This window comes from Jatropha curcas, unplaced genomic scaffold (assembly GCF_041381405.1).
Source record: "Jatropha curcas cultivar XTBG-Jc1 unplaced genomic scaffold, XTBG_Jcur_1.0 HiC_scaffold_500_pilon, whole genome shotgun sequence".
Lineage (NCBI taxonomy): Eukaryota > Viridiplantae > Streptophyta > Magnoliopsida > Malpighiales > Euphorbiaceae > Jatropha > Jatropha curcas.
The window spans coordinates 25,898-50,950 of record NW_028322483.1 but is presented as its reverse complement, the minus strand read 5'-3'; the positions used below and the strand labels follow the sequence as shown (position 1 = coordinate 50,950).

The window sequence follows — 25,053 nt, the reverse complement described above, 5'->3', positions numbered from 1 at the left end:
TGCAGCTTCATAGTTGCACAAGAATTCTTGCCCAAAATAGCATTAATGAAATTTCAGCAAGGTTAGTATGATCTTGGGCAGCTTTCTTCCTCTTCCTGCTCCAATTCATCCAGCTCCATTAGGGTTAAAGAGGCAGTCTTGCAGCGATGTCCAGGTGCATACTTCTCATTGCATCTAAAACACAAGCCACGAGCAATGCGATTCTGACGTTCAATGTCCCATGGCTTTGCTGGGTCCTTGCAATGCGCCAACCTGTGGAGTGGGAAGCAATGGTTTTGTAGGAGCAGAAGGTGGTTTTGTGGGTGTTGTCCAAGTTTGAGATCGTGCCCCACGAGATGAGCCTAATTTTTGCTCAACTCGATGGCCAAGCTCATAGCTTGGTAGACTGTCCTTGGCTTGTGAATCCGGATATCTGCTTTTAGTTCTTCTCGCAATCCATTAAGGAAGACACCAAGGAGACAATGCTCTGGCCAATTGGAAACACGGGCAGATCTCTTGGCAAACTCCTGACGATATTCCTGAATGGAACCTGTTTGCTTGATATTGCATAAATGCTCGTCGGGGTTCTGGAATTCAGCAGGTCCATAATTCTCCTGAAGAGCCTTTACCAATTCATTCCAGTATAACAGTGGTTTTTCATTATTAAGCCAAGCAAATAGGTCAAGGGCATCTCCTTCGAGGTACATGGTGGCAACATCGACCTTCAACTCTTCTGCAGTTTGATAATATCGAAAGTATTTTTCAGCCTTTAGGATCCAACCACGTGGATCGCCTCCCTCAAATCGTGGAAACTCCATCTTAGTGTGAGGACGGCGCTGAAAATTTCTGGAACCCCATGGAGAATTGTGTTCCTCTGCTTCATCATCTTCCCAGGCATTTCGGTGTGAGTAATGTTGGTCAGCAGCAGATGCAGGACCTTTGGCTCGTGATTGAGCTTTCATAGCAGCATCCATAGCTTCCATCTTAGAAGCAAGGTAAGCAAGCTGCTGTAGAACAGTTTCTGTAGTGGAATCGGGTATGGGAATTTGTGGTTTGGGTGGAGGTGGAGGCGGTTGTGGTGGTGGGTTATCATTTGAGGTGGAGGCTCGGGTGGACACTACCATGATTGGCTCTGATACCAGTGATAGCAGCAGCAGAAAATAAAAAGAAAAGAAAGAAATTTTATGGAAGGGAAAGCTTTATTTGCTTAGTCCGTATGGAGAGGACCAGACTCCTTACAACTCTGATTAATACTTCAATAATAATATGAATAAAGAACAAGAAAACGAAATATAAATACTGACGGGAAAGCAAATCAAATCCTAAATAATTGGGAAGGTGGGGAAGTGGATAAGTGATAACTGCAGCAGAAAAATCAGGCATGTAAAGCAGTTTCTATACTCTGAGAAATTCCAGCAACTGATTAATTCCATCTTCTCCAACAGTTTTGACTTCTTCCAAACGCTCTAAACCCATGTGCAAAGCACTTGAGGAGTTAAATTTCTTTCTTGAATAAGTTTTCAGAGGCGGGTTTGTATCAGCGATATGTGGGCGAGTGCCTCAAACAAATTTTGCTATTTCCCTCTGCAGATATTAAAATATTAGGTTTAAGAATATATATATATATATATATATATATATATAAAGAAAGCGGCTGGAATACAGAAAGTTTGATAGCCATTAATAGGTCAAAATATAACACATAAATATGGAAAAGAAAAAAGTTGCTGAAATTGGAAAGTTTGACAGCCATTAAATATCTAGATCAAAATCTAATCTAACCATTAAAAATAAGTACGACAAAATGGAGGAGAAAAAAGAAAGTGGATACAAATTGGAAGTTTGATAGCCAACAAAAGAATTAGGTTAAATTAACAAAACAATTCAACGTTTTGACTCTTCAACATTTTATCTAGAATTCTAAATTATCCAATGTTCTTTTCTAGAATGAATTTTTGAATGCACAATTCAAAATGCATATTGCATGACATAGTTTTGATTCTTTAATAATATATCTATTCTAAATCATATAATGCCTTTTGGAACCAATATAAAATTCTAAACTTTGAGTTATCTGGAATTCCTCACTTCACTTGTACGAGCCCCTTGGGCAATGGGAGGACCTTGTGGCCTCAAGGGCGCCTAGCGCTTTTGATATTTTCTGTACTTTTAAACCTCTCATGTTTGTTTCCCTGGTGGACTGAACTGTGCTTAAGTCTTAAACTATTACAAACTCGGTCCTGATATGTGCTTCTACCCTCTTCAATTTCATATGCTAGGTTTAGCCTTTTAGCATTTGTAATAAATTTATCCTTGAAATATCTGACCTCTAATCGGATCTTAGGGAAACTCACTTTTTGGACATTTTGTTAGATTTGAATTTAACATAGATTCACTTGATAAGAGTTTCTAATCCTCAAATATGTACCATTCCTCATATCCTTTATATATTTCCTTAATAATCAAAATTTCTGCTAATCTAGCTTTCTTGGTATTTCAGGGCTTTGCAAACTGCGGTGTTTTCCACCTGTAGCACTTGCATGGGATCCTACTTCGGGTCTTCACATCTTTCCTAATTTGTATGGTGAAACTATTGTTGTTGACTCCTCACCAGCAACGTGGAGTTCTGTTCAGGGATCTGAAAAAACGACTGTTCTGTTGCTGGTACAAAGTTTTTTATTTATTTGAATTGTATAACTAGTTAATTTAGTGTTATATATTTATTTATTTTGTTCAAATTCTCTTTGCAGGTTGATCCTCACTGTTCTTATAAAATAAGTTTCGCTGTTTCTGAGACGGCAGCAGCAAGCAGGTTTTTGCTTTTGTATAGTTCTCAGGTGATTTTAGAGTCCTGATGCGACATTTTGTGCTTGTGCAATGTTTGCCTCTTCTCTTTCTCTGCTTCATGTCAATTTTGGGATCCTGTTTTCTTGCAGTTTCTTCTCATCATAGTTGCTATGATTTGTCAATGGTTTAATTAATTATTGTTTGAGTGATTCCTTAGACATTGATTCTCTGTGATTGGATGTGATTCACCTTTCAAGAGAACCCAATTAGAATGTACATGTGGTGTTCTGGTGTAAAATTGGCCATGTTGATATCGCGATGACATTATTTTGTCTTTCACATTACTATATGAAGCTTAAGGTCTGTGATTAGGATTGTGTAGAACAGGTATGGCAAATTGGATACCTTGTTGTGACCACCCTAGATCCTTTAGATCACTTGATTCTTTCTGATTCACTCCAAATGACTTTTTCTTTGAGGAACCATATGGTGTTTGGGGATGTAATTACTAAGAAAATTTTCCTATCTATTAATGATTCAAAACATTGCCATCCAAAAAAATATATCTTCTGTAAAAGGAATATTAATCAAAAGAAGAAACAAAAAGAAAAACAAAAGGACAGAAGTTTCTTGTTGTGATCATGAAAACTGGGCAATCAATATGCATATTTATATATTGTACGAACTCTGTGATCAAGAAACAAAATAATATATTTTGTTGAAGCATGCATTTTAAGTATTCAATTTTTAGTTGGACTGAAACTTTGTTTGTTTTTGGAAAATAACTTATTTTTGGGAAATATTTTTTCTAAATAATTTATTCTCTATTGTTTAGTTGCAATATTGAAAATTAGTTAAAATTATTTGTTAAGGATTTGTTGTAAATAGAGTTCTATTAGGAGTTAGATTCCTAATTAGTTTATGATTTGTATTCCTAAATAGCTAGGTAGCATAGGAATTCCTTATATATAGACCTATGTAATCGATTGATGAGATACAAGAAATACAATTACAATATAATCTCTCAACATGGTATTAGAGCCTTCCATTAAAAAAAAAAAAAAAAAAAAAAAAAGAAATTTCCAGGAACTTCCTTACGAGAAGACACTGCCACCCTAGGAAGCCTTTCTAGGGTTAGTATTTTGCCTCACCGCCCATCCTGGTATATTCTCCAGCCACCGATCAGCGACACCCCAGAATCAGGTCGCCGGATTCCAAGCGAATGGCCACCACTCACCACCTCTTTCTTCCTGCTCTGGTTCACGTGCTGGCGCATGTCCAATGGTCTTTTTCACTCTGGTTCCTCTCTCCGATGTTGGCTTGAAGAGAGACGTGCAACCCAGTGAGTTGCATCGTCATTGTTGGGCTTATTCAATAGGTTTGTTTGCTGCGATTCTGTTGCAGCTATGTTGGGCAGTCCTCTGCTACTGTTGTTGCTTTAATTTGCTGAGGAAACATATTTTTCCTTTGCTGTGACAATTGGTTTAGGTAATTTTCGGTGATTTTCTAGTGATTCCTTTTTCCATTAGGGTTTAGTACTGCACCTTTGCTGCAGTTACAAGTATTCTGCTTTTGAACCTTCTCCTTTGTCGAGAGCAGTGCAACCCCCAATATTTCCTGGAAGAAGGATGATAACACTTGTATCCTTTTTGAGTAGTAGAGTAACCAACAAACACACACTTCAAGGCTCTAGGATCTAATTTGCGAAGACCATTCTGATGAACAAAGCAAACACATCCAAAGACTTTAGGAGGTACAATGTAAGGGCTTTTTCCTTGAAGAACCTCTAATGGAGTTTTAAAATTCAAAGTACGGAGAGGCATACGATTGATAAGGTAAGCAGCAGTCAAAATAGCATCCCCCAATATGGTTTGGGAAGATTCATAGTGAACATAAGGGACCTAGCTACTTCCAGTAAATGCCTAATTTTCCTTTCTGCTACTCCATTTTGAGCACTAGTATTGACACAACTAGTCTGATGGATAATACGATTAGAATCTAAATAGGTACGAAAATCGGCATTCATGTATTCAGTACCATTATCAGTTCTTAGGATTTTAACATGCGCATCAAATTGAGTACAAATCATTTATGAAAATTCTGAAAACACGGAAAAACTTCATTTTTTGTTTTCATCAAATAAACCTAAGTCAATCCAGTGCAACAATCAATAAAGGTTACAAACCATCTATAACCAGAAAGAGAGACAGTTTTAGTAGGACCCCAAACATCAGAATGAATAGTAGCAAAAGGAATCAAATTTTTAATATTAATCGGAGAATAAGAATGTCTGGTGTGTTTGGCAAGTTCACAACCATCACATACTAATGAATTAAAATCACATTTAGCAGACAAAGTGGGAAATAAACGTCCTAAAACAGAAAAAGAGGATGTCCTAATCTCCTATGCCATCGAATAACTTCATCGGAAGGATTTCTAGAAGTTCCTAACAAAGCTTGACTGGTACCCGAATTTGAAAAACGACAAATGTCATCCAACAGATACAGTCCATCGCGCAAGCTACCACTGCCAATCATTCTCCCTGTGTTCAGTTCCTGAAATATACAATGAGGCGGGTAAAAAGTTACTTTGCAATTAAGTGCTTTTGTGATTAAGCTGACAGATAACAGATTAATAGGAAATCTGGGACTATGAAGAACATGAGAGAGTTTAATATTGGAAGTACAGTCAATAGAACCTGTGCCAGCAATTGGTATTAAAGAGCCATCCGCAATGCGAATTTTGTCTGTGCCTTGATATTTAGAATATGTGAGGAAATGTTTTATAGAGCCTGTTGTATGTTTATTTGCTCCTGAATCTATAACCCAAGAGGGTTTTGCAATTTTTGCAAGAAAGGTAAGAAAAGCATTACCTGAATTAACAAAATTGGAGGCCGCAGTCTGAGTTGAGGACGAATCAAGCTGTGACAATAATCGTTTCAGGGACTGAATCTCCTTATCAGAAAAGCTTCTAGTAGTAGATGGTTCCTCAAATAAAGCTCCACTATTAGATATATGTGCCTGTGGTCTGAAAGAACTGACCCGCTTTCCTCCATGCCCTTTAGTTGGGCGTCCATGTAATTTCCAGCAGAACTCCTTGGTGTGCCTGTTCTTACCGCAATAGTCACAAAATAAATGATCTCTATCTGAAGAACTGTTCTTTGTAGGCTGAATATGTTCTCTTGCAGAATTAGCAATCAACCCTACTTTGTCAATGGTAGATTTGTGAACCATAGCGTTCCTCCTAGTCTCCTCTTGCTGTACAAATGAGTATGCTTGTTGTAAGGATGGAAAAGGATCTCGTCCAAGAACTTGGACTCGAATATGATCATTCTCGTTATTTAGGCCAGCCAGAAAATCATACACGTTCTACTTCAATCAACTTCTGAACTTGAGTGGCATCATTAGTACATCTTGCTTGAAAGTCTTGATAATAATCTAGTTCCTGCCATAACCCACTAAGTTCCGCAAAATACTGAGCGATGGTCAGATCTCCCTGCTTGGTTTCATGAACTTTCTGTCGCAATTCATACCTCTGAGCATAGTTTCCAGTTTGTGAATATGTCTGTGAAGCAGCATTTTATATCTTCTTAGCTGTATCAAGAAGCAAATATCCTCGGGAAATAGTTGGCTGCATAGAATTTATTAACCAAGACATAATAAGAGAATTCTCGGATTTCCATTTGTTAAAACCCGGATCTGTCGAAACTGGTTAGTCGCTCCACCATCAAGGTATCCTTGCAAACCTCTTGCTTCAATAAATAATAAACAAGACCGAGGCCAAGCCAGGTAGTTTGTTCCATCTAACTTCACTGGACTAATTTGAAGTGAGGGATTCTCTGAGTGAAAACTTATATCCACCTTCTTTCCGTCACTCATACTGTCAGATTAAAAAAAAAATTCAAACAGAAGTGTGAAGGACCAGCAGTGGCAGAAAAAACACCGAAAAAACGGAAAAAAAAAATTCCAAACACAAAACTGTTGCTGAAGAACAGTAGGGGAAAAATCTCCACAAGTCGTCGAGCTTGTCGGAACAAGAAATGTCGACGGAGCTCGCCGGAAACAGCCCCACGAGCCGGCGCGTGAAGAACGGCCGAAGTCTTCTGGAGGCGCGTGTGCACACGCGCTTGGTCGAACGGCGATGCGGCTTGGACGGAGGGTCGATCGGCGGTCCCTCTTCCTTCTGAGGTGGGCGGTGACGGCCAACTCCCACTCTCGGCGGCACTGTTTGTATCTCAGTCCTATTTCAAACCGAAACCGTTGCCGAAAAATTCACGGTAATGGCTTTGATACCATGTAGAAATTAAAGGAAAGAATATGTTTTTATTTCTTTCAATTTGTGATGTATTTTCAACCTCTACTCCACTATATATATACAAAAATTGTTCCAATATAGGAAGTAATCTAAATAGGAATATCCCTAAACTAGGAAACATAATCTTTACACTAGTTAGGAATAAACCTAAACTAAGAAACACAATATTTACTTTAATCACAAAGATTTCAACACTTATATATAGACCTATGTAATCGATTGATGAGATATAAGAAATACAATTAAAATTTTTATCTAAGAAATAGGAAAATATTTCTAATTATAAAACTTCGTATTATAAAAATTTATAAAATATGAAAGAAATACATAACAATAATCAGTTGTGGTAGTTACCAGTCAATGATGGTAGCTGGTAGCTAGTGATTGGTGTTGGTTAAAGGTGGTCGGTAATAGTGACTATTGGTGATCGTTGGATTTATTGTGTTATAGTAAGTTTGTTAATGTTTGGAAAATGTTTCTTTTTCTTAAAAAGAGACGTCACTTTCTTTTAAAATGACATAATTTTTCCTTTAGCCAGGAAAATATTTTCTGTTGGCTAATTTTCTTGAGTGTCTTAAATATTGGAAGACCTAGAAAATGTTATACAGGAAAATATTATCCGGAAACAAATGGAATCTATGAAACAGCGGTAGTTATGAGCTGTTGTACTAAATAGATGTAATTGGCCAATTATCCAATATTTTCAGAAGGAACTTACAGTTGTAGAATTACTTGAAGCTCATATATGAGTGACAGTTTCAATGCCTAAAATCTTTTGTGAACTTATATGATATGTTTGCCAAAATGCATTTAGAAATACATATTTGGTTCCATATAGTGATTTTGTCCTTATCAAAGGAGAGTTAGTAATATGTTATACTGGATTCTATACGGATATGAAAGCTTAACTTTTGCTGGTATTATTTAAAGCTTGGCGAAAAAACTAAGCTGTATCATGTTATGGGATTTTCTTCTGTGCAGATAGTTGGTTTCTCCATTGCAGCTATCTTTTTTGCTCTAATGCGGCAAGCACATGCGTGGAATCTTGATTTGCCCCTCCCTTCAATGTTGACAGCTGTGGAATCAAATTTGAGAATGCCATTACCGTTTTTACTTCTAGGGGTCATACCCATTTTGTTTTCTTTGCTCATTTCCTTGCTGATGTCTCAACCCCTTCCTCCATTTGCAAGCTTCATCATCATTTCAGTGATTTGCTATTTATTTGCAAATGGGTTCATAATTCTGCTTACATTTGTTTCCCAATTGATCTTCTATGCGGCTGCCATCATGCATGTTTTCATCAAGACAAGGTTTGTAAGCTTAGCTGCCTTTATCTTTTATGCTATACTTATTCAGTGATGTGTTTATTAATGTTAGAAATGGCGGTGAAAAGGAAAAGAGGAGATGGGAGAGATAGTGAGATACTTCATGGTTCTGATATTAACTCCATTTACAGTTAGCTGTCTTTTGTTATGGAGCCCAAAGATTTTGAAGTATCATGTGCTTAAAACTGTTTTATAATTGAATTTCAACAAAATCACTGGGAGCATATGTGTTCTTAGCTCCTACATGTAAGGAACATTGTCTTTTGTAAACTTATCCATCAGCTGGTTGATTTCACTTTTTAAGCATGTTATATATATTTTTGATAGGATTGCTTTAATTATGTCAGACTAGTTTTTTTTTTTTTTTTTTTTTTTTTTTTTTTTTTCTTTTGATATGTTCAAGTGAAAAACCACTAGATAACACAACTCAACATCCAAAACATTGTTATTCTACTGGACTTGGATTGAAGAGAGGAGAAAAACTGTAACTAGGAATTACTTGTTGAATAAATATGCTTTTTTCCTGCATGTCAAGGACCTTCAGTTCTGATCCAGTGTAAACAAAAGATGTCCTTCAACCAGAATTTGGCCAAACTGCATGGTTATTGAAGGAAAATAGAATAGATATTGTGTACTGTAGTATTTTACTAGTTATTTTATTTTTGCTTTTGATAGACAGTACTGGTTTCTCTTGTATTTGGCTATTCTTTTTCCAATGAAACTAGGGTGCTATTCTAATCTTAGAACCTCCTTTAAAGAGAATTTTGAGAGATTTTTAGAAGCCATCATTCCCAGTGATTGTTAAAATTCTATGGTGTTCTTAGAAAAGCTGTTTAATACTTTTTCTGGGAATAGATGATGGGCCAATGACAGATTTTCTGAATTAAATTATTAAATTTTCAGTCGTTTCTCAGCAGCTTTACCTTGATATTTGTTTTTAGCCTTTAATTACAGATTCTATTGCTTGAAATTTGATAATTTATGAAATGTTTAGAGGAATCTAACTGATGGAAGCCTCTTTTGTTCTAATATATAATATATATGTATGTATGCATTAGCTTTAGCTACTACTATATTTACTGAATAAGGAAAGTTAATACTTGTAGGTGGCAAGGATGGGAAGGAAATTTTTGCTTAGGATTCCTTCATTGGTTTATTAATCTCTCCTCCAGTTTTTTTTCATTAAAGGTGAGCTCTAACCTGTCGTACAAATTCTATAATCAGAATGGTAGCAGTAGACTGTGTAACCTGAGCTAAGCACGCTCTTCGTTTGTAACACTCTACTTGAATTCTGGTCCTGGGTTTCACTTCAAGGCAAGGGATAGTCCACTTGGGTGTTATACCCAAAAAATATAATTCTTTGGATGGTCCATTTTGATTGATATGTCTTTATTTTCCTGCTGGGACTCTTTCCCTACTCATTTTTCTTTTCCCCTGGTTGATGCTTTGACTTATTTTCTTGATATAATTTATTTATAAAGCAGGTCGTAAGGGTTCTAAGAGTCAATCCCGTACTTGTAACTGCACTGACTGCAATTACCCTTGGATGCTTTGTTCATCCAGCGCTGGGTTTATTCATACTTCTCTCGTATCATGCATTATGCTGTCATAATGCATTGTGCAGGTACTTTTGAAGCTTTAACTTCTACATGCATTGTTTTACACACTTTGTTCCAGTGCTTTTTGTGGATACATCCTAAGAGTTGTTCCATGTTCTGTAACAGTTTTTTGACGGCTTCCTTTCGCAGTCATGCACGGAGAAAGGAACTGTTTGATTTTAAAGATCAAGGAAATGGAAGAACTGAGGAATTGGCATCTGAACATGAAAGTGTTTTCAACCGGAATTCACCAATTGAGGAGAATAGCATGGGTAGTCCAAACTCTTCAAAAAGTTTCGGTGACACACAATTAGAAATCTTCCATCACCAACAAGGCTTGCTGATCCTGCATCTTCTTGGAGCACTGATGTTTGTCCCCTCTCTTGTGGCTTGGTTGCAGGTGCGAATGATTTATCTGTTCACTTTATGGGGTATAACCACTGCATCTATCACTTCTTTGACATCTTGAATGTGTCTGGATCATCAATTTTTTTCCCTGGCATGCCACTAGCCAAATTAATTCCTAAAATAGTGCACAGATATGGGACTTGAATAATCTACTATAAGTTGTACCAAGTTTTCCAACCATGGAGAAAAAGTAATATATCTAATCTTAAACTCGAATGTCATATGGGCTTGGAAGAAATAGTTCTTTCACACATTATTAATGCTTTGTTTCCTGTCGGATAAACCCTTGTTATACATACTCTTCAGTCATGAATTTTTTTTTTTCCAAAATGCAAAATGATAGATACAGTATACCTCCAAAAAAAAAAAAAAAAAAAAAAAAAAAAATGTTTGAGCCAAGTGGTTGTGACTTGAGCATTTCTACCAGTACCAGGATGTGTTAGCATAATTTTGATACTAACGAACCAATTCTCTTTGATGTAAGAAAAGATAGGTTCTTCATTCATTCAGTTAAATGTCTTCGTATTGAAAATTGTGTATGATTGCAGAGAATAGGATTGGGTCATAGCTTTCCATGGTTCCTGGATTCAGCTCTTTGCATTGGGGTCATTCTTCATGGTATCTTTAATTCGAAACCCGAGAGCAATTCCCTGTTTGCCTTCCCAGCCATTCTTGGTAAGGAATTGAGATTGGATTTTGTCTACCTACTTGCTGGCTATTATTCCTATCTCTCTGGCTTGGGCTTGGAACCATACAAAGTATTTTATGCCATGTCTGCCATAGGGTTCATATCCTTTGTTTTGAAGTTATTACAGAGCAGGGAGAAGGGAGAGCCGCGTTTTGGAAAAAAGAAGCATTCTCATAAACAATAAACTAGCTTCTTCTGAAACTCATACATAAATACATTGCAGAGGTCACTGCACAATCCTCATCATGTCCCATTTCTAGGGATCTGGAATCCACTTTACTTGCAGGTGAGGAATGTAACCTAAACTATGGATCCAAGATACGAGTAATGGAAAAAAAGGTAAAAGGGAAAATTTGTTGTGATTTTAGTTAGGCAATTTTTTTGCAGTGGTGCATTTTTTGTATATGATCATCATTTTGGTCTGAGGTTGGTGAGAACTTGATTAGCAAGTGAAATGAGAGATTGATTTTGTAACATTACGCTGGTGGAAAATGTTCTTACAAATTGCAGAAGTGTAACTCACCCCGAGATATCGGACCAGTTAATTGGTTTGTAATACTACTAGCTGCTTTATTACAAGAGGATTGAAGTAATGTGTTCTTGCGTTTTGCCCATTTTTTATAATTAGATATGATGATTTCTCATGTTTCAAAGTTAAAATAGTGTAATGGGTCATCAGGCAAAAACTATCTATCCATTCTGCACAATTGCGTCCCCATAATCTTGTAATGGTTAAAGATAGATGGGGAATTTTCTTTAAAGATAGTGTGAGCCTCTATCCTCAATACTCTTATTGTGCTCAACTTTAAATCTCTAGGGTGGGCATTTTCCTGGTTTGGGTCAAATTGAATTAAATTAATACAAACCGAGTAACTGAATATTTTGAGGATAAAAATCAAATTGAACCAATTAGTGCATTGAATCAAAATGAATAACTTTGTTAAGAAATTATTATGTTGGAGCTCGATTTGTTTGAGGTTTATATATTGAATTTAAACTCAGTTCGTTAACATTAACTCAGAGTTGGATCTCGCATTTAAACTCTCAACATTAACTTAAGAGTTGGATTTCGAATCTACACTCTCGCTAAGAGCTTAATAAGAGGTATTCAATTTGAATACATGTTTCCAATTACTCAATAATACAATAATAATAATATTATTGAAATATTGTGATAATTAAAATGGTGATAATTGGAGAACTATGTCAACAATATAGTTAATTAAAACTATATTACTAGTTGTCAAAATTAATAAATAAATTCTATTACTTATGATTATTTATGTTTAATCATTTTTGAAAAAATTTATGTTTAATCATAATACTATATGTTATAATGATATTAAAGTTAACTAAGATCATTATAATTTCAATTATTCATATATAATTAATTTATATGAAATAGATAATATAAACGTAGGCTGGATATATGGAAAGAGTTCTCAGGTTCGATCTTCACTAATCCCCCAGCCGGATTAGACGGTCTTAATAACAGGTTCGAATACTGATGATTTGAAAAAAAAAAAAAAAAAAAGACAGATAATATATTTATTCATATATACATGTACACACACATATAAGTCTATAATCTATTTTATATATACATAAATTTTTTTATTTAACGCAAGACTATATATACTTACTAGTTAAATTATTTATATATATGTATAAGAAATTACATAATTAACTATATAGAAATTATTAATCCAATTATTTTTTTGAGGGGAATATTATCCAATTATTAGTTTTATAGTTTAAAGTAAAAATAATATATATTAACTAACATATATATTAATTGAGGAAAGTTTTAGATTTATTTTGATTTAAAATGATGCAGTTTAATTAAATTAGTTATGATATAAATAAGTATAATTAAAAATCAATAAATATACTTTAATCGGTTATTTACAATTTATTTTTAAAGTGAAAAGTTGTATATAAATATTGCTATAAAATGTTGATTAGATCATATTCAAAACTATGTAGCTTTTGTATAAAAACATGTTCTCTATTTTAATATATTATCTAATTATAATTTCATTTCACTACAATAAGCAGTTTGTTGAAGTTCAAATTATAGCTTATTAAACTTCAACTTATTCATTTAGATAATAAAAAAAACAAATTTATTTATTCATTTAAATTATATTAACAAGTTATTTATCTAAATTTGCAAATCAAATTTTAACCGAATCAAAATTTATTTTTAAACTGATTCAATAAGCTATGTAACTTATTAGATGAAAAGATAAAATTACCCTTATAACCATAAACCAGTACCATATTAACACTTCTTAATCATTTAGCCCAACAATATAGCAGATAGAGATTCAGCATTCAACTCAAACAAATAACTCTTAAATCTATAACAAAAAATTATCATAAGTATAAATTTATTTATTAATATAATAATTAAAGAAATTATTAATAAAATTAATATATTTATAATAAAATACAATAAATATTAATGAGCTAATTCACGAGCCTATTAAATGAGCAGGCTCCTAAGCCTATTAAACAAGCCTGTTCACAAGTCTAATAAATGAGCCAACTCGCGAGCACGTTGAATAGTTTTACAGTTATGCATGCTTATAAATATGCTTTAAAAACCAACTAGCTAGCGAAGTTACTCACATCTGCGTCTGTGTTGTTTCACATGACAGTTTTACTCAACCTCAAAACTTCCTTTAACAACCTGCTGACAGAAGCCTTTATCTCATCAGGCACTAACAACTCTGGTTCTACTTCCTCCAAAGCGTACAATGTGATGGCTCTCATTGCAACAGCCAAATTCAAATTCCTGTAATCGCCTTTCCACACACTTTGGTTCACAAACTTGCATGAATGTTTTAAGACACATTATCACATACCTGAGAAGAGCATATAAATGGAAATAGAAGAAAATTAGAATTTTCATTTGAATGCTGAAACGATGATAAAATCAATTGGACAATTAGATGTCTTACAGTGTTCTCTTGAATTTTGAAATAATTGCGCAATCTTTTAGCAGAAAAAACATTCTTTTTTGTAAGGGAGGGACAACCAAAGAGGGCAACCTTTTTCAAGTCACTTCCTGATAACCATCTGTAAATCCAAGATTTAATTTGTAAATATTAGAGAACAACAAATAGGAGGAGGAAACACAGGGGAAGTGAATGTTTATGGAACTAAACCATATGAACAACAAATTATGAACATAAACCATATTTCTATCGGATGTGATTCTCAGACTCATAGGGAGAAAAATTTGCAAAGGAGTCAGATGAGGCAATATTTAGCCTAACACAAGATGGCTGAGTTTTGTGAGGTACTTGCAAAAGCCAATCTGTAATTTGATACCTCTGATTATGGAACATAATATTGTAACAATGATACTTTTGAAAATTTATAGATAAAAATCAAATTATCAGTCAATTCATTTATCTCATGTTGAAAATCCAATGTCATGTTCCCATAGTGAACAAAAATGGAGAAGCATAACATTGTAATTCCGCACTTTGCAGAATTTCATTACCATGAACAGTTTTTACTCTGTACCTGGTCTAAATGTGGCAGCAAGGCAAGGAAAATTAATTTTCTAGCGATCCTTCCAGCTGAAAACTAATAGTAGTGTGCTGCAGCCTCAGTTCTTTACCATTTGCAATTTCAGATTTACTAATAAAAACCCTTCCTTTAAAATAGTTGAAAAGCTTCAGTTCCAGCCAAAATGACAATTAACTTCAAAAGGAATGAACTTCATGAGCCATGAACTCTATCAAAATACCCAACTTAGAAATGCTTTAGAATTGAAGTTTACCCATTCCTCCCCGCCGCCCCCCCCCCCCCCCCCCCCCCAACTGCAACTGCATTTGCATTGAAGTTCGAAAATTGCAGTCATAGTTGCTTGTTGGGAAAATGAGACCACTGCATAAATTACCAAACATCCGCAGGAATTGACGATTTTTTCAAGTGAAAAATTGTGAAAAAGGGTCTTATGATCCAACTATATCAGAAGCAACTGTAATATCTCAGTGAAAACCATGATCTCCAGGAGATAAGCAGGATTGGAATATCTCCATTTATTAAGACTCAAATATGCCATTTATCTTTAATTGGATTTTATCCATAAATTCTTTTTTAGTCTTATGTTTCTGCATTTTATTTACATTACAATCTAAATACCTAGATCCTACAAAGCTTCATGCTGCTATAGAATGACGCAGTGAAGGGCTAAATATAAATCCAACTTGTACAAGAGCATTTGGTGTGTGCAAGTATAGAGATTAGACCAGGTATTTACTACACCCACAATTGCTCCTCTCGTTGTACTGTGCTACTTGTTTAAAAAAGCTTTCAGCCTTTGACAGACGACGATATTGACAGAAAGTCTAAAAGTACAAAATACTGTCTTCCTTGCTCTTAGGCCAAGAAGGTGGATATTTATTGGTAGCATTTGTAGAATTCAATATATCCTACAGGTGCAACACCTATTACCTGATATATAAGATTTTAAAACAAGTAAAGGTGATGCTGAGTTCAATAACCTCTTGGTTGTATTATTTAAATGGGATTAACCTATGTAAAGCAGATGACCAATAAGCACAGGCAATGGTGAGCATAAAGACACAAGGGAAGATAAAGGAACTGGAGAAGACATGAAAATGCTAAATTGAATATCTGTCTAAAACTAAATTTTAAGTTCCCACAGTGCTCTTAGAAAGCGTCCCCCATTTTTTCATATTCTTCTAGACCTCTACCATATCCAAATTCACATTTAAAGACATTAGACAAGACCCAAATTGGAAGCACCTTGGAAACTTAAGAAAGTTTGTATGCTATGACTGCTTCAACTCTATAAGAAGCTCTTCCCTAAGCACACTACTGTAACTAAAAGCGCAAGGCAACACATCCTGATGTGCAATTCTAACAAGGCTTCAGGCTCTTTTCTCATTTTCCATGGCCCTAAAATGTTGAAGCTCAGAAAAATGAGAAGGAAAAAAAAGTGGCATAACAGCATAGCTCCACCTAAATAAACAACAAGATCTATAATGCAAAACTTAATAATAATTACTCTCTCCAATGGATTGTCAAATGAAGAACAACATATTGAAACAATTACATCAAAATATAAATTATATTACAAAAAAGGAGGCAGAAATCATCTTACTTAGCAATCTCTTGGTGATCCTGGCCAAACTTCTCTACCGCAAACCTAATAAATCCCCTGCCATAGCTATCATTGAAGCAATTAAATCGAGCTCACCCCTCCTCAAAAAATTAGCTTCCTTAAGATACCCATTTTCATACAAATGACTAAGAAAAATTTTCATATCGGACGAAAACTCCTTAAAAACCCTAGGCCCTTCCTCTTCCTTTCTCTTAATTGCGGCATTGTCTTTCCTTTTCCCTTCCTTAAACATCACATATAAACTATTGGGTTTCGCTGATTCAACTTTCTTTCCATTTCGATTTTCTTTTTCATCCTTTAACTCCACATTCTTTTTCCTTTTCCCTTCAAACAACACATGCAAACTATTTGGTTTCTCTGATTCAACTTTCTTTAAAATTTGGTTTTCTTGTCCATTCTTTGACTCCGTTTCTTTTAAATCCCTAACTTCTCTCTCTAAATCCAATAACTTCTTCTGTAACTCATTGCTTTGGCTTCCACTTTCCACGTCTGTTTCATCTTTATCACATAAACCTACTGCTTGTTGAAATAGAAGGCTTAGAGGCTTCTCGTTTTGGTCGGTTTGGGTTTCAGATTGATTCTGGGGAGAGGAGGTAAATGATCGGTAGATATCAGAGTTGAAAATGATGGGTACAAGTTTATCTGATTTATAGAGAAGGTTTTGGGGTTTAAAGAGGATGGTTCTGAAGAGAGACATTAGGCGGTATCCTTGGAATTAAGGGTTTTGGAAGGGTTTAGACTTTAGAAGACAGAAGACTAATGCTGTGGTTGGGAAGGAGGAAGTAAAATGAGAGAGGAGGTAAAATTAGAGTGTAAAATTTTACTATTTATTTTCCTTCCAAAATGAAGTGAAAATGAGGCTAAAAATTATTTTACATCTTCTTTTATATTTTCATCCATACTAAACAAGGGATTTTGATAATTCCAATAAACTTGGCCAAATGCATAATTTTCCCTGAATTTTTTTTAAATTACCTCCTTAAATTTTCTTTAAATTGTCATTTTGTCTCTTAACTTTATGAGAGACCGTTTGTCAACTTAATTCTTTTTTTTTTTTTTTCTTTTTTACCCATAAGCAAATTGAAGCTTGTATGTAAATTACACTCGCATTGACGTCTCATAAGCGGTTGAAATGTCATCGTTTGAAATGCCATGTTGGTTTCCACATGTTCAAGAACTGATGGGAAAGAGAAAACGAAAATTTAATTGAATAAGATGGAAGATTTTAATGCCTCTGGCAAAAAAATCGCTCAAATTTGCAATTGAGAGGAAAATAAAAAAAGACAAAAAAGATAACTCACAGCCCAGTAATTATCATTGATGATATTCTAGCGATCAATATATTGCTTAAGGTTATCCAAAGGGCTTTTCCTTCGCGTTTCGCTACGAATATTAGATCTGAGTTAAGTTTGAGGTCTCTTCATTAAGATGCCTTCTCGTTTCTTATGGTGCCACTATTCCATTCTCACTTTCACCAACCTCTGCAATCATAACAACCCAGATGAAAGATCAGAAATTTTTTTTTTGAAAAATAGAATTCAAAGAAAGAAAAATCTGTTTAAAAGAAAAAAAAAAAAAAACATTACTTCAAAACAAAGAATCTCAAGATGAGGAGAAGACAAAATTGTGGGTGAAGAAGATGCGCAGAGAAAGAGAGGCGAAACAAAACTGAAATAACTCGAATTTTTATTTTCAAAAATTTTCCAATTAAATTTAATAAACTGACAGCCTGGAAATGCAGTTAATTATTTAAATGCAAATTCAATAATTCGTACAATGATAAACCGGATCGAAAACCAACTGAAAAATCAAAATCAAACAAAAATCGAGATTTGGGCTGAATCGAACCGAAACAGCCCAAACCATCTAGAAACATCTCCTTTTTTTTATTCTTCTTCAACGCTGATCTCACCTCACTCAGCCTAGTCTAGCGCACCACCCACGCAGCACCACCCGATAACCCACGCTGCCACCAGACGCCACCGTCGCCACCTCCTTCTTCTTCTCCTCCTCCTCCTTTCTTCTTCTTCCTTCTTTCTTTCTTTCTTTTCTTTTTTTTCTTTTTCTTTCTTTTTCTTCCCTGCGCCTGCGACTCCACTGCTGGCAGAAGCGGATCGGGCCTCCACCAACTCGAGCGGAGACGTCGCGCGCCAGCACCACCCCTCCGCCGCTCCTCGTCGCGTCACGCCAGCAGCGACGCTCCACCCTCTGCTAGATCACGCAGCGCACAGCAGCCCCTAACGCAGCACGATCTCCAACTCGTCAAGCCGCCACCAGCCTTCTGCAGCAATGCCACAGCCCGCCGCTGCCACTGCCGCCACTCCAGCGTGCCTCCGACCACCAACAGCCACTGCTCTTCGATCCGGCACGCGTGGAAATCCCTGATCTAGCGAAATTCGACAAAAAAATTATATTTGGGGTATAAATTAATTTAAATACATTTTAGTTAATTAATTTACTTTTATTAATGATAGTTAATTAAATTTAGTCATTTTAGTTAGTTTAATTTTAATAATTTTAGTTGATTAATCTGATTTTAGTAATTTTAGTGAATTAAATTATTTTAGTAATCTTGATTAATTAATTTAATTTAGCAATTTTGATTAGTTAAATTAATTTAATGTGGTTAGATCTACTGATTAGTTTAATTACTTGATTAATTAAATTAATGTAATTTAGTGTTGATCCATTGATTAATAAAAATTACTTGATCGATTAAAATTAAATTCGAGTAATAAATAAATTAGGAAATTATGATTTAAGGAATTATAGAAAAATGAACAAAATATTGTTGATGTGGATAAATGTGGAGGACGGGACTAATTGACTGAATTGATTGCCCGATGGATGGGCTGTGAGAACTTGATAAAATGATTAACTGAGTTAATTGGTGGATAGTTGAATTTTTAGGGGAGATGCTGCCGCGATTTCGGTAGAAAAATAAAATAAATTTCGGTATAAAATAAAATAAATTTCGGTAGAAAATAAATTAATTATAAGCAATTAAATTACTTATAGAGATTAAGTTGTTTATAGAACTTAAACATATAGAGTAAGATTATTAGAGTGATAAATAAATACGGAAACCCAATATATATCTATAAATATATATAGTTTAAATTAATAAGTGAATTAAATGACCGATAACCGAAATAAAATAAACGAATGTGAAATATAAGTTTTTAAATCGAAATTCTTATTTAGAATTTTCTTGTTTATTTTAGAGGTTTATAAATTCCGAAATGCAAGGACAAAGGCTGGAAGCATGTGGCTAGAAAGGCAGTCCCCTTAGAGGACAATAAAGAATTGTGAGTAGTGTTAGATAATTTGCCTCATCCGCTTGCATTCATGCATTCACGGCTAAATGTTATCATGCATTATTGCCATATTGTGATGCACTATTTGTTGATATTAAATATTGCTTGATTATCTGTGAATGTGATATTGTTGTGCCTTGTTTGTGTGGAATTGGATGAAGTGGGTCACCATGGGTTTGTGAGACTGTTATTGTTATATGGATCCTGATACTGATTACTGTTAGCCGGGTAAATGGGAGATCGGCGCCCCCGTGTGCACCTACTGTTACCGTTACTGTTAACCACAGGTTGGCTTCTTTATTTGGGCGCACCGGATAATCTAGGTTTGATCGCAGCCCGCAGGGTGGCCTCCTGTTGTGAGCGCCTGATGATCTAGATTTGATGGAGACGACCGGGTTGCCTCCTGTTGGTATAAAAAAAAAAAGAGAGAGAGAGAGGATGGAAAAACAATGAGAGGGCTGGTCAAGTGAGGATTAGGACCGGTCGGCCAGAATGGGGGATCGGCTCCCTGGTGCACACGTGAGAGGATGGGCCATGTGGGAGGACGGCTCATCGGGGGTTTCGGTGACTCCACTGACTAATTTCCACGTGATGTGATTATATGAAGGTGATAATAATTGTGATTGCTGTTGTATTGCCATTTGTGTGACAAACTGCATGATCATAAAATTAATCAGTGACTAGATAAAAATATTTTTAGCATCTGTGTGATTGTGTGGGGTGAGAGAGTTATCTAACCCTACTCATTGAGTTTGGCGCTCACCCCTGCCTACTTATTTTTTTTCCAGGTAATAGAAGAAAGAAAAATCCTATGGAGTTGAGACAATAATTATATAAGATTGTTAATGATAGAAATGACGATGTAAATGTAAAGGTAGAGTTCCGCAATTGTATTCCAGTTGGGTTGTAAATGAATAATAAAAGTTCATATTAAATATATGAACTGTATTAGTGATACATAACTGAAATAAAATTATTAGGCTTGCATCCACAGTTATGAATAGGAAATGACGTTTGCATAATATAGGCTTACTACGGGCTTCGGGGGCCTTAAGCCCACCCAGGTCCTAGTGCCGCTCCGGCCCACGGAAACGGGTCGTGACAAAGTTGGTATCAGAGCATTAAGTTGGGCCTTAGGAATCAATTGCGGAACATAGGAAATTGAATATAAACTCCTACGTTGGGATCGGCCGTAACCCACTAAGGAGAGACACTAAATAGAAAACGGTCTTGGTGCAGGTGGACGCACTGTGCACTAAGGCGGTTTACAAAATCATAAATAAAATAATAATGATAATAAATACATAAATAATGGGGAAAAATAATTATATTAACAGTTAATCAAAGCTTTGAAACGCAGGAGAAATTAGAAGGAAGTGCAGTGGCCTGATCAACCAGTGTACTCTTTCTAATGGAAACTGTGTCCTTAGCTTAAAATTTAAATTTTCTCTTATGGAATAAATAATTCAATAATGTAATTATGTAAGAAAAATAAGTGATATATGATTAATAGGTTGAAGTTAAATGATAAAAGTATGCTAGTGTATTTATGTTGAGAATGAGTTGTTAGTGTTAATTAATAGAGAACTAGATGATTCGGATTCAAGGACATTAGGATGTATGTAATTAGAGTATTGATTTGAACATATCTATTTGATGAAGTTTATGTGATATTGGTTGGTGGAATTTATTATGGCTATTGAGGTAGCATTTTTCTGGATGGAATATATACATTGGTGTCATTGCAAAAATAATATTTATAAGGTGTAAATACTAAAATGAATTGGTGTGATTTGCAATAGTAATTGATGATGAGTAATTTTTGTTTGTACAAAAAAAATGTTGGTGGAATTATTTTATGAAGTGATTTTTAATTATAAGAGTGATTTTAATGTGAGAAGTAATTTCTGCTTGATGGAATGAAGTGTTATTGTGGTGTTCATCAGCTATTTCTTTTTAGTGTATGAATACAAGGAATAATATCAATTATTGTGGTTATAAGAAAAGTACATTGTGATTCTTAGTAGAGATAAATTGCTTTATATAAATGATGATGGAGATTGTGTGGATTGTGGCACCTTATGGTTTAATAAGACGTGATTATGAGTTAAATGCAACGAGATTTAGCCTTTTAATGTATAAATAAGGGACTATTGTTTTAATGAGAGATTCTATGAACTAAGCAAAAGTAAATGACTTATATTAAGAAATTAGATAATTATGTTATTAATAGTGACCATGATAGTTAAGTGAATTGATGAACGATATGGACATTAAGGGATAATTGTCCTATTATTGACTTGATGTTTATACCAATGAATTAGATAAGTAGAATGGGCTAGTTCTGTTCTTGTATGGATATTAAGAAAAGAATTCATTACGGAAATATGAGGAGTATAGATTAGTATGATTTAAATGAGGGTGAAACAACCCGAATTTTTATTTTCAAAGATTTTCCACTTAAATTTAATGAATCAACAGCCTGGAAATTAATATTAATATTTTAGTGCGAATACTGTGAGAAACCGGATCGAAAACCGATTGAAAAAGCTAAAAACCAGTTAAAAATCGATGATTTGGGCCGAATCGAATCGAACCGAACTGGTTCGACCCAAACCATCTAGAAAATTCTTTTTTTTTCTTATATCCAGCGCTGCACCTTCATTTCTCACCCACCATTTCTGCGCCACCCAGCCCACCACCGCACCACCACCTCCTCCTCCTTTCTTCCTTTTCTTCTTTCTTCTTTCTTTCTTTTCTTTCTTTTCTTTTCTTTTCTTTTCTTCTCCTTCCTTCTTCCCTGCGTCTATCTCTGTGTGACTGGCGAGAAACAGCAGATCCACTGCGCGCCGCCCAGCCCTCGCCGCCTCTCTCCACACCGCCAGTCGACCTCCGGCCACCAGCCCCATTTCCGGTTAATCGAATTCCGGCAACAATATATTAGGTATAATTTAGTTTTAGTGAATGAAATTAATTGTTTGTAGGTAATTTATTTAGTTAAGTTAGGGTTCTTGAATTTATTTAGTTAATTTATTTTTAATTGATTTAGTTTAGTTAGATTAATTTTAATAATTTTAGTCGATTTAGTTAATGTTAGTAATATTAGTTAATTAAATTAATTTTATTATTTGAAGTTAATTAATTTAGAAATATTAGTTAATATTAATTTTATTACTTGTAGTCAATTAGTTTAGTTAAGTTAATGTTAGTAATGCTAGTTAATTAAATTAATTTTATTTTTAGTTAAGTAATTTGGTTAATTTAATTTGATAATTGTGAGTAGTTAACAGTTTTATAATTTTAGTATTGATTTAATTAAGGTAGTTTAAATATAATGTTATTGTAATGTATAATTTGGATTGTGTGGTGATGTTGAGATTGAAGGAGGATGGGAAAATGTTGTTTGATTTGCCCGACGGATGGGCCGTATGGATTGAATATTTGATAAATTGTTGATATTTTAACAGGAGGATAGTCCAACTTTTAGGGGAGATGCTGCCGAAATTTCGGTAGGAATTAGATTATTTTAGAACTCTAATAGATAGTACGAATTAAATTATTATTGTTAGTAATATTATATTATCAATCATATTATTCTTATTAATACTATTATTATTATTAATATTAGTATTCTTATTAGTATTATTATAAAATATTACTTAACCTTTTATTTAAAGTTGATAAATTAGAATAAATATATAAATTAGAAAACTATAGATATTATATATATAGTTTAATTTAATAAGTGAATTAAATGACTGGTAACCAAAACTAATAAACGAATGTGAAATATAATTTTCCGAATTAGAATTCTTACTTAGAATTTTCTTGTTTATTTTAGAGGATTATAAAAATTCAAAAATGCGAGGACAAAAGCTGGAAGCATGTGGCTAAAAAGGCAGTCCTTTTAAAGGACAATAAAGAACTGTGAGTAGTGTTAGATAACTAGTATCATCCGCTTGCATTCATGCATTCACGGCTAAATGTTATCATGCATTATTTTGTTGAATTATCATACTGTGATGCACTATTTGTTGATATTAAAAATTGTTTGATTATTTGTGTTGTGACTATGCTGTGCTTTGTTTGTGTGGAATTGGGATGAAGTGGGTCACCATGGGTTTGTGAGACCGTTACCGTTATATGGATTCCGATTATGATTACCGTTACCGTTATATGGATCCTGATTACCGTTAGCCGGGTAAATGGGAGATCGGCGCCCCCGTGTGCACCTACCGTTACCGTTAACCACAGGTTGGCTTCTTTATTGGGCGCACCGGATAATCTAGATTTGATCGCAGCCCGCAGGGTGGCCTCCTGTTGTGAGCGCCTGATGATCTAGATTTGATGGAGACGACCGGGTTGCCTCCTGTTGGTATAAAAAAAAAAAAAAAAAAAGAAAAAGAGAGAGAATGGAAAAACAATGAGAGGGCTGGTCAAGTGAGGATTAGACCGGTCGGCCAGAATGGGGGATCGGCTCCCTGGTGCACACGTGAGAGGATGGGCCATGTGGGAGGACGGCTCATCGGGGGTTTCGGTGACTCCACTGACTAATTTCCACGTGATGTGATTATATGAAGGTGATAATAATTGTGATTGCTGTTGTATTGCCATTTGTGTGATAAACTGCATGATCATATACTAAATCGGTGATCAGATAAAAATATTTTAGCATCTGTGTGATGTGTGGGGTGAGAGGGTTATCTAACCCTACTCATTGAGTTCGGCGCTCACCCCTGCCTACTTATTTTTTTTTCAGGTAATAGAAGAAAGTCCTATGGAGTTGAAACATTAATTATAGAAGACTGTTAATGAGAAAATAATGAAGTAAATGTACAGGTAGAGTTCCGCAATTGTATTCCAACTGGGTTGTAAATGATCAAATAGAGTATAGACATTTATTATGTGGGTTGTACTTTGGATATATATTTGTGAAATAAATTATTGGGCCTGAATCCATAATTATGAATAGAATGTAAGATTTAAATAAGTTAGGCTTACTACGGGCTTTGGGGGCCTTAAGCCCACCCAGGTCCTAGTGCCGGTCCGGCCCACGGAAATGGGTCGTGACAGAGGGTAATTAGTATTTAGAGTTTTGATAAATTAGGACATCATATTATTAAGAGTGATTAGAATAGAGTAATGATGTATCAGGGATTTAAGATAAAAATTTGTATACTGTGAGATTTCATGATTATGGAAAAAAAAAAAAATTGCGGTTCATGTTGATTTCACTAAGCTTGTATGGAAATAAATTCTAAGCAAAAATAATTTAGAGTCTATGAGTCATCATTACTAAGATAGGAAGATTTGCCGATAGTAATGACAATATTTGCGAGTTGTAGAAGCTTTATGAGGCTATATGAGGTTCTACAAAAGAAAAAGGACCTAATCCTAAGGACATTCAGGGATATAAAGGGGTGTGTGGTAGAAAATGATAAGTTGGGTAATTAAATTGAATCGTCTACAG

The 25,053-nt window shown here is 34.8% G+C and overlaps 1 protein-coding gene, 2 long non-coding RNA genes and 1 pseudogene across 3 annotated transcripts; 2 read left to right on the top strand and 2 right to left on the bottom strand.

Moving 5' to 3' along the window:
- The first annotated feature begins 1,017 nt into the window (after positions 1–1,017).
- LOC149491828 (uncharacterized) lies at positions 1,018–11,692 on the top strand. The gene is made up of 8 exons (XM_089717015.1): positions 1,018–1,120; positions 2,480–2,643; positions 2,730–2,816; positions 8,062–8,390; positions 9,512–9,593; positions 9,890–10,029; positions 10,130–10,403; positions 10,960–11,692. The coding sequence occupies exons 1-8, from the start codon at positions 1,018–1,020 to the stop codon at positions 11,281–11,283; spliced, it is 1,503 nt and encodes a 500-aa protein (XP_089573141.1). The 3' UTR covers positions 11,284–11,692.
- A 1,771-nt stretch (positions 11,693–13,463) lies between these two features.
- Positions 13,464–17,077, bottom strand: LOC149491827 (uncharacterized; annotated as a pseudogene).
- A 181-nt stretch (positions 17,078–17,258) lies between these two features.
- Positions 17,259–18,319, bottom strand: LOC149491826 (uncharacterized). The gene is made up of 3 exons (XR_016319263.1): positions 18,179–18,319; positions 17,568–17,747; positions 17,259–17,443 (listed from the first exon to the last, which is right to left on the bottom strand). It is a non-coding gene; the product is annotated as an uncharacterized LOC149491826 (long non-coding RNA).
- On the top strand, positions 18,035–24,557 carry LOC149491825 (uncharacterized). Its single transcript, XR_016319262.1, has 3 exons — positions 18,035–18,685; positions 19,491–19,574; positions 24,343–24,557. It is a non-coding gene; the product is annotated as an uncharacterized LOC149491825 (long non-coding RNA).
- Positions 24,558–25,053: the final 496 nt, after the last annotated feature.